The sequence below is a fragment of the Bombina bombina genome, chromosome 3 (genome assembly GCF_027579735.1).
Source record: "Bombina bombina isolate aBomBom1 chromosome 3, aBomBom1.pri, whole genome shotgun sequence".
In the NCBI taxonomy this organism is placed as follows: domain Eukaryota; kingdom Metazoa; phylum Chordata; class Amphibia; order Anura; family Bombinatoridae; genus Bombina; species Bombina bombina.
In genome coordinates this window covers 7,307,292-7,318,100 of record NC_069501.1, presented here as the reverse complement: position 1 = coordinate 7,318,100, position 10,809 = coordinate 7,307,292, and the positions used below count along the sequence as shown (strand labels likewise).

Here is a 10,809-nt window from a genome sequence, read left to right as displayed (position 1 = left end):
TATCTCTGCTTACAGACAGGTCTGTGTAATACAGTGATAGTGTAAGGTCAGGTGGGTGTCACATGATGCACAGTATGAATATGTAGTCACTGTGTGATATCTCTGCTTACAGACAGGTCTGTGTAATACAGTGATAGTGTAAGGTCAGGTGGGGTGTCACATGATGCACAGTATGAATATGTAGTCACTGTGTGATATCTCTGCTTACAGACAGGTCTGTGTAATACAGTGATAGTGTAAGGTCAGGTGGGTGTCACATGATGCACAGTATGAATATGTAGTCACTGTGTGATATCTCTGCTTACAGACAGGTCTGTGTAATACAGTGATAGTGTAAGGTCAGGTGGGGTGTCACATGATGCACAGTATGAATATGTAGTCACTGTGTGATATCTCTGCTTACAGACAGGTCTGTGTAATACAGTGATAGTGTAAGGTCAGGTGGGGTGTCACATGATGCACAGTATGAATATGTAGTCAGTGTGTGATATCTCTGCTTACAGACAGGTCTGTGTAATACAGTGATAGTGTAAGGTCAGGTGGGGTGTCACATGATGCACAGTATGAATATGTAGTCACTGTGTGATATCTCTGCTTACAGACAGGTCTGTGTAATACAGTGATAGTGTAAGGTCAGGTGGGTGTCACATGATGCACAGTATGAATATGTAGTCACTGTGTGATATCTCTGCTTACAGACAGGTCTGTATAATACAGTGATAGTGTAAGGTCAGGTGGGGTGTCACATGATGCACAGTATGAATATGTAGTCACTGTGTGATATCTCTGCTTACAGACAGGTCTGTGTAATACAGTGATAGTGTAAGGTCAGGTGGGGTGTCACATGATGCACAGTATGAATATGTAGTCACTGTGTGATATCTCTGCTTACAGACAGGTCTGTGTAATACAGTGATAGTGTAAGGTCAGGTGGGTGTCACATGATGCACAGTATGAATATGTAGTCACTGTGTGATATCTCTGCTTACAGACAGGTCTGTGTAATACAGTGATAGTGTAAGGTCAGGTGGGTGTCACATGATGCACAGTATGAATATGTAGTCACTGTGTGATATCTCTGCTTACAGACAGGTCTGTGTAATACAGTGATAGTGTAAGGTCAGGTGGGTGTCACATGATGCACAGTATGAATATGTAGTCACTGTGTGATATCTCTGCTTACAGACAGGTCTGTGTAATACAGTGATAGTGTAAGGTCAGGTGGGTGTCACATGATGCACAGTATGAATATTTAGTCACTGTGTGATATCTCTGCTTACAGACAGGTCTGTGTAATACAGTGATAGTGTAAGGTCAGGTGGGTGTCACATGATGCACAGTATGAATATGTAGTCACTGTGTGATATCTCTGCTTACAGACAGGTCTGTGTAATACAGTGATAGTGTAAGGTCAGGTGGGTGTCACATGATGCACAGTATGAATATGTAGTCACTGTGTGATATCTCTGCTTACAGACAGGTCTGTGTAATACAGTGATAGTGTAAGGTCAGGTGGGTGTCACATGATGCACAGTATGAATATGTAGTCAGTGTGTGATATCTCTGCTTACAGACAGGTCTGTGTAATACAGTGATAGTGTAAGGTCAGGTGGGGTGTCACATGATGCACAGTATGAATATGTAGTCACTGTGTGATATCTCTGCTTACAGGACAGGTCTGTGTAATACAGTGATAGTGTAAGGTCAGGTGGGGTGTCACATGATGCACAGTATGAATATGTAGTCACTGTGTGATATCTCTGCTTACAGACAGGTCTGTGTAATACAGTGATAGTGTATGGTCAGGTGGGTGTCACATGATGCACAGTATGAATATGTAGTCACTGTGTGATATCTCTGCTTACAGACAGGTCTGTATAATACAGTGATAGTGTAAGGTCAGGTGGGTGTCACATGATGCACAGTATGAATATGTAGTCACTGTGTGATATCTCTGCTTACAGACAGGTCTGTAATACAGTGATAGTGTAAGGTCAGGTGGGTGTCACATGATGCACAGTATGAATATGTAGTCACTGTGTGATATCTCTGCTTACAGACAGGTCTGTGTAATACAGTGATAGTGTATGGTCAGGTGGGGTGTCACATGATGCACAGTATGAATATGTAGTCACTGTGTGATATCTCTGCTTACAGACAGGTCTGTGTGGTACAGTGATAGTGTAAGGTCAGGTGGGTGTCACATGATGCACAGTATGAATATGTAGTCACTGTGTGATATCTCTGCTTACAGACAGGAGTGTGTGGGATGTGCGGAGTTGGCTCACATACCCTGGTACCACAGATGTACAGAGTGAAGTAGTATGTATAGGAGTTATGGTGACAAAGGGCAGGACGATTGCTGGTACAGACAGGTCACAAGTGTACACCTGGGAGGCTCACTGTGATGTAGCAGGAATGTAGGGCAGTGATGGCGAACCTTCGCATGCCAGATGTCTCAGAACTACATTTCCCATGATGCTTGACTGGACAGCAGAGTTCCTGGTCTAGGGGTTACAGCTACATAAATTAATGGGAAGTTGGCTGTGTAAAGTGTCATAACATAAAAGCGGCGGAACTCCTACCACATCATAACCGGCACAGCATTTATGGATTTCAATATACCGCTACATCCCATGTGATGCTCAGCAAGTCTACCTAGCACTGTGATTGGTATTGAAGAAACCATGTAGTGAGGTCCAGCTTATTCTTCCTCGTCCGGTAAAAGGTCAGAGTTCATTGTGTCTAGGCCGTAAGGTCACTTCCCTGTACTCTTTCCGGCGCGTAACCTTATACTGCAGCAGCTTGGAATACTGAGTGAGCAGCGTCTTCCAGTAACTCAGCACATCATCCATTCGTAGGTGTTGGGACATAAAATGGTTTCCCCTGAGGAGAAGGAGGGACAACATGAGGAGAGGGAAATAACTGGGCAGAATGACCAGGGGAGGTCAGTAAACAAAATGATGACAGGGGGAAGATATTGGGGGAATGAGAGGGAGGAACAAAGGGTTGTAGACAGGTTCAGGAGCAGTGGAGGAAAGGGACAAGGTTTGAGAGAGGGAGATTGTTATAGGACCACACAGTTAACGGAGGAATAATTGTATCCGAGTACAATCTATTCTGAGATTAAGGACAGGTGACCGGAGATTATAATCTCATATCTGCCAATGAAATCTATCACCGAGGTCACATGGTACCTTTCTGCAATCTTCTTTACTTCGTCATCATTCTCCTTCACAAACTGCAAGAGCTCCCTGAAGCGAGACAAGAAAAAGGATAAGTGCAGAGAAACAAACCAGCATATCCAAGCATTGGAGGGCAAAAGAACAACAAGCTGTCAGAGAAAACATCCCCTAGAGACGTTACCGGTACACGCAGAGAATTTATTTATTGGGGCAGAAACTAAATCGTACAACAGGAAACCCCCTGCTCCGGTCCCATTCAGTTTAGTGAAGAGATGAGACCGAGGGAAAAAAGTACAAACCAGAAGCACAAAAAACCAAACCAGGAAGACAATGAAAGGGACAATTTCCGCTAAACTTCCATTCTCACACGTTCATTATGAAGCAGAAGATGATTCTAAACCTCTAGCTTATTAGCAAAGCAATGACAATCACAGTACGTGTGTACTAGAGACCAACACACCGGTGCGCTCACCACCTCCTGCCCACAGCTACTGGTGCGCTCACCACCTCCTGCCCACACCTACTGGTGCGCTCACCACCTCCTGCCCACACCTACTGGTGCGCTCACCACCTCCTGCCCACACCTACTGGTGCGCTCACCACCTCCTGCCCACACCTACTGGTGCGCTCACCACCTCCTGCCCACACCTACACATGACCTGTACTGGTGCGCTCACCTCCTGCCCTTACCTACACATGACCTCAGTGACGTGCATTGACGTCAGAGGCTAGTGAGGCAGTGGCAGGATACGCCTTCATTCTTTAGATATCCTTTGTTGAAGAAATAGCAATGCACATGGGTGAGCCAATCACATGAGGTATCTATGTGCAGCCACCAATCAGCAGCTACTGAGCATATTTAGATATGATTTTCAACAAAGGACATCAAAAGAATGAAGAAAATTAGATATTAGATGTAAATTGGAAATTTAAATTTGCATATGGGTTTCATGTCCCTTTAAATGGTGTCTTGGAAAACTGGTCAACTTAGTAAACATCTGATTTTAGTCTAAAAGGATTGTAACAGAAACTCTTGCCAGATAACACAAGGCTTGCTCTGATTATGAGATCTAGAAATCCATGCCCATTAAAATATGTTTAAAACATACTTTTTACTTTAATGCTGTAAATTATGCTTATAGATTCTTTCATTACATAAGGGATGAGAGTCAGAGGGGGAGAGAGACAGAGAGAGAAAGAGACCATGGGGGAGAACAACACATAAGGAGAGAGATGGATAGATAGAGAGAGAGACACACACACACACACACACACACACACACACACACACACAAGGGGGGACCACTGCATTTTAAAGTAATAAAACAACAGAGCTACAGAGAGTTCAGAAAATTAGTCTATAATTTAGTGTGCAGTACAGAGGCAAGCTGCTAAGTTAGTGGGTGTAAAGTTTGAGTAAACAAAATACAAAAACGACCCTGCTGTAAAAGAGTAAACCAACACTAAACCACATTCATTAAATTATCATTTTCACTAACAGAATCCCTTTTAGTAAAATCTTACTTTAATAAGATGTGAAACACTGCTCTCTGTGCCTCTTTTCCTGCTCTGTAAGGATTCAGGAAGTGACAGTGGCACATTCCACTGCACTTAGAGGGGAAGAACAGAACTCTCTTTTTAACTTTAGCAAAGCTAGCAGGTTCACAGGACAGCAACAAAATATATGAAAGTCGTTTTTTTCCGTTTTTGTTTTGTTTTATATGATTTAACATCCAGCCCCAACCCTAAGTTCCACTTACTAATGCCTCTCACTGGATTGGTTCAGCCCAAATAGGACTGCCTCAAATAAGCAGTTAATGGGCCATGCAATGATCTTAACCACTTTCATCCAGTAGATGGCGCAGCATGTTGTGTAATGTGGGCAGACCTGCTTGTGCCTCTTCATTGCACAACATATAGCTGTGAGAAAAAAAAATGCTGGGGAAAAAAAATTACTATTTTTTTTTAAAGCCAATAAAAAAATATATATTTTTGCCCATATGAGAGGTGAAGCACTGCCTCACCTGCCTCTAGTGACTGCACATCACTGCATGACCTGTACTGGTGCACTCACCTCCTGCCCTTACCTACACATGACCTGCTGTACTGGTGTGCTCACCTCCTGCCCATAGCTTCTGGTGCGCTCACCTCCTGCCCATACCTACTTGTGCGCTCACCTCCTGCCCATACCTACACATGACCTGCTGTACTGGTGCACTCACCTCCTGCCCATAGCTACTGGTGCGCTCACCTCCTGCCCATACCTACTGGTGCGCTCACCACCTCCTGCCCTTACCTACTGGTGCGCTCACCACCTCCTGCCCTTACCTACTGGTGCGCTCACCACCTCCTGCCCTTACCTACTGGTGCGCTCACCACCTCCTGCCCTTACCTACTGGTGCGCTCACCACCTCCAGCCCTTACCTACTGGTGCGCTCACCACCTCCTGCCCTTACCTACTGGTGCGCTCACCACCTCCTGCCCTTACCTACTGGTGCGCTCACCACCTCCTGCCCATAGCTACTGGTGCGCTCACCACCTCCTGCCCATAGCTACTGGTGCGCTCACAACTCCTGCCCATAGCTACTGGTGCGCTCACAACTCCTGCCCATAGCTACTGGTGCGCTCACAACTCCTGCCCATAGCTACTGGTGCGCTCACAACTCCTGCCCATACCTACTGGTGAGCTCACAACTCCTGCCCATACCTACTGGTGAGCTCACAACTCCTGCCCATACCTACACATGACCTGCTGTACTGGTGCGCTCACCTCCTGCCCATAGCTACTGGTGCGCTCACAACTCCTGCCCATAGCTAATGGTGTGCTCACCACCTCCTGCCCTTACCTACTGGTGCGCTCACCACCTCCTGCCCTTACCTACTGGTGCGCTCACCACCTCCTGCCCATAGCTACTGGTGCGCTCACCACCTCCTGCCCATAGCTACTGGTGCGCTCACCACCTCCTGCCCATAGCTTCTGGTGCGCTCACCTCCTGCCCATACCTACTGGTGCGCTCACCTCCTGCCCATACCTACTGGTGCGCTCACCTCCTGCCCATACCTACTGGTGCGCTCACCTCCTGCCCATACCTACTGGTGCGCTCACCTCCTGCCCATACCTACTGGTGCGCTCACCTCCTGCCCATACCTACTGGTGCGCTCACCTCCTGCCCATACCTACACATGACCTGCTGTACTGGTGCGCTCACCTCCTGCCCATGGCTTCTGGTGCGCTCACCTCCTGCCCATAGCTTCTGGTGCGCTCACCTCCTGCCCATACCTACTGGTGCGCTCACCTCCTGCCCATACCTACTGGTGCGCTCACCTCCTGCCCATACCTACTGGTGCGCTCACCTCCTGCCCATACCTACACATGCTGGTGCACTCACCTCCTGCCCATACCTACTGGTGCGCTCACCTCCTGCCCATACCTACTGGTGCGCTCACCTCCTGCCCATACCTACTGGTGCGCTCACCTCCTGCCCATACCTACACATGCTGGTGCACTCACCTCCTGCCCATATCTACACATGACCTGCTGTACTGGTGCACTCACCTCCTGCCCATAGCTACTGGTGCGCTCACAACCTCCTGCCCATAGCTACTGGTGTGCTCACCACTTCCTGCCTGCCCATAGCTTCTGGTGTGCTCACCACTTCCTGCCCATAGCTTCTGGTGTGCTCACCACCTCCTGCCCATAGCTTCTGGTGTGCTCACCACCTCCTGCCCATAGCTTCTGGTGTGCTCACCACCTCCTGCCAATACCTACTGGTGCGCTCACCTCCTGCCCTTACCTACACATGACCTGCTGTACTGGTGCACTCACCTCCTGCCCATAGCTACTGGTGCGCTCACAACCTCCTGCCCATAGCTACTGGTGCGCTCACCACCTCCTGCCCATAGCTTCTGGTGTGCTCACCACCTCCTGCCCATAGCTTCTGGTGTGCTCACCACCTCCTGCCCATAGCTTCTGGTGTGCTCACCACCTCCTGCCAATACCTACTGGTGCGCTCACCTCCTGCCCATACCTACACATGACCTGTACTGGTGCACTCACCTCCTGCCCTTACCTACACATGACCTGCTGTACTGGTGCACTCACCTCCTGCCCATAGCTACTGGTGCGCTCACAACTCCTGCCCATAGCTACTGGTGCGCTCACCACCTCCTGCCCATAGCTACTGGTGTGCTCACCACCTCCTGCCCATAGCTACTGGTGTGCTCACCACCTCCTGCCCATAGCTACTGGTGTGCTCACCACCTCCTGCCCATAGCTACTGGTGTGCTCACCACCTCCTGCCCATAGCTACTGGTGTGCTCACCACCTCCTGCCCATAGCTTCTGGTGTGCTCACCACCTCCTGCCCATAGCTTCTGGTGTGCTCACCACCTCCTGCCCATAGCTTCTGGTGTGCTCACCACCTCCTGCCCATAGCTTCTGGTGTGCTCACCACCTCCTGCCCATAGCTTCTGGTGTGCTCACCACCTCCTGCCAATACCTACTGGTGCGCTCACCTCCTGCCCATACCTACACATGACCTGTACTGGTGCACTCACCTCCTGCCCTTACCTACACATGACCTGCTGTACTGGTGCACTCACCTCCTGCCCATAGCTACTGGTGCGCTCACAACTCCTGCCCATAGCTACTGGTGCGCTCACCACCTCCTGCCCATAGCTACTGGTGCGCTCACCACCTCCTGCCCTTACCTACCGGTGCACTCACCACCTCCTGCCCTTACCTACCGGTGCACTCACCACCTCCTGCCCTTACCTACCGGTGCACTCACCACCTCCTGCCCTTACCTACCGGTGCACTCACCACCTCCTGCCCTTACCTACCGGTGCACTCACCACCTCCTGCCCTTACCTACCGGTGCACTCACCACCTCCTGCCCTTACCTACCGGTGCGTTCACCTCCTGCCCTTACCTACTGGTGCGTTCACCTCCTGCCCTTACCTACTGGTGCGTTCACCTCCTGCCCTTACCTACTGGTGCGTTCACCTCCTGCCCTTACCTACTGGTGCGTTCACCTCCTGCCCTTACCTACTGGTGCGTTCACCTCCTGCCCTTACCTACTGGTGCGTTCACCTCCTGCCCTTACCTACTGGTGCGTTCACCTCCTGCCCTTACCTACTGGTGCGTTCACCTCCTGCCCTTACCTACTGGTGCGTTCACCTCCTGCCCTTACCTACTGGTGCGTTCACCTCCTGCCCTTACCTACTGGTGCGTTCACCTCCTGCCCATAGCTACTGGTGCGCTCACCTCCTGCCCATAGCTACTGGTGCGCTCACCTCCTGCCCATAGCTACTGGCGCGCTCACCTCCTGCCCATAGCAACTGGTGCGCTCACCTCCTGCCCATAGCAACTGGTGCGCTCACCTCCTGCCCATAGCAACTGGTGCGCTCACCTCCTGCCCATAGTTACTGGTGCGTTCACCTCCTGCCCATAGCTACTGGTGCGCTCACCACTTGCCCTTACCTACACATGACCTGCTGTACTGGTGTGCTCACCTCCTGCCCTTACCTACACATGACCTGTACTGGTGCGCTCACCTCCTGCCCTTACCTACACATGACCTGTACTGGTGCGCTCACCTCCTGCCCTTACCTACACATGACCTGTACTGGTGCGCTCACCTCCTGCCCTGCTGTACTGGTGCGCTCACCTCCTGCCCTTACCTACACATGACATGACTTGTCTAACTCATCTTCACCCCTTATCTATAGTGCACAGACTTGTCTAACTCATCTTCACCCCTTATCTATAGTGCACAGACTTGTCTAACTCATCTTCATCCCTTATTTATAGTGCATAGACTTGTCTAACTCATCTTCCCCCCTTATCTATAGTGCACAGACTTGTCTAACTCATCTTCACCCCTTATCTATAGTGCACAGACTTGTCTAACTCATCTTCACCCCTTATCTATAGTGCACAGACTTGTCTAACTCATCTTCTTCCCTTATTTATAGTGCATAGACTTGTCTAACTCATCTTCATCCCTTATTTATAGTGCATAGACTTGTCTAACTCATCTTCATCCCTTATTTATAGTGCATAGACTTGTCTAACTCATCTTCATCCCTTATTTATAGTGCATAGACTTGTCTAACTCATCTTCACCCCTTATCTATAGTGCACAGACTTGTCTAACTCATCTTCATCCCTTATTTATAGTGCATAGACTTGTCTAACTCATCTTCTTCCCTTATCTATAGTGCACAGACTTGTCTAACTCATCTTCTTCCCTTATTTATAGTGCACAGACTTGTCTAACTCATCTTCATCCCTTATCTATAGTGCACAGACTTGTCTAACTCATCTTCACCCCTTATCTATAGTGCACAGACTTGTCTAACTCATCTTCACCCCTTATCTATAGTGCACAGACTTGTCGAACTCATCTTCATCCCTTATCTATAGTGCACAGACTTGTCTAACTCATCTTCACCCCTTATCTATAGTGCACAGACTTGTCTAACTCATCTTCACCCCTTATCTATAGTGCACAGACTTGTCTAACTCATCTTCTTCCCTTATTTATAGTGCATAGACTTGTCTAACTCATCTTCATCCCTTATTTATAGTGCATAGACTTGTCTAACTCATCTTCATCCCTTATCTATAGTGCACAGACTTGTCTAACTCATCTTCACCCCTTATCTATAGTGCACAGACTTGTCTAACTCATCTTCACCACTTATCTATAGTGCACAGACTTGTCTAACTCATCAGGGTCTGCTGCCTTGATTATCTGTTAAAGTAAGAATGTCTGTTTAAGTAAGCAGTTAGCTTAACAGGTTCATTTTTAAATTGTTTGCTGTGCAAGGAGTGGCTTTAAACCCCCCCCCCCCAAAAGAACAACAAAAAACAAACATAATTTATGTAAGAACTTACCTGATAAATTAATTTATTTTATAATGGCAAGAGTCCATGAGCTAGTGACGACGTATGGGATATACATTCCTACCAGGAGGGCGCAAAGTTTCCCAAACCTCAAAATGCCTCTAAATATACCTTCCACCACACTCACACCTTAGTTGAACGTATAGCCAAGTAGTGAGGTGTAAAAAGGAGTAAAAAAGCATACAAAAAAAGAGGAACTGGAAACTTATATCGTGCTTTTATACAAAAATATAACCACCAAAAACAGGGTGGGCCTCAGAGTCTTGCCATTATGAAGAAATGAATTTATCAGGTAAGTTCTTACATAAATTATGTTTTCTTTCATGGAAATGAGTCCATGAGCTAGTGACGTATGGGATAAAATACCCAAGCTGTGGAAGTCCACAGAAGAGTCACTAGAGAGGGAGGGATAAAATAAAAACAGTTATTTCTGCTGAGAAATTAAATGCAAACAAAAAATAAGTTTTTCTATAAATTAAGAAAAAAACTTAAACTATAAGCAGATTATTTAAACTGAGACAGCTGCCTGAAGAACTTTTCTACAAAAGACTGCTTCAGAAGAAGCAAATACATCAAAATGGTAAAATTTAGAAAATGTATGCAAAGAAGACAAAATTGCTGCTTTGCAAATCTGATCAACCGAAGCTTAATTCTTAAAAGCCCAAGAAGTGGCAACTGATCTGGTAGAATGAGCTGTAATTCTCTGAGGCGGAGA

At 47.7% G+C, this 10,809-nt stretch overlaps 1 protein-coding gene across 1 annotated transcript in view; it reads right to left on the bottom strand.

The window, feature by feature from the left end:
• Positions 1–2,584: 2,584 nt before the first annotated feature.
• Positions 2,585–10,809, bottom strand: part of POGLUT1 (protein O-glucosyltransferase 1) — a gene marked incomplete at its 5' end in the record, with an annotated part of 108,740 nt that continues 100,515 nt past the window's right edge. The window contains 2 exon segments of the mRNA XM_053705709.1: positions 2,585–2,886; positions 3,198–3,254. Of these exon segments, the coding sequence (XP_053561684.1) occupies positions 2,730–2,886; positions 3,198–3,254 (214 nt within the window).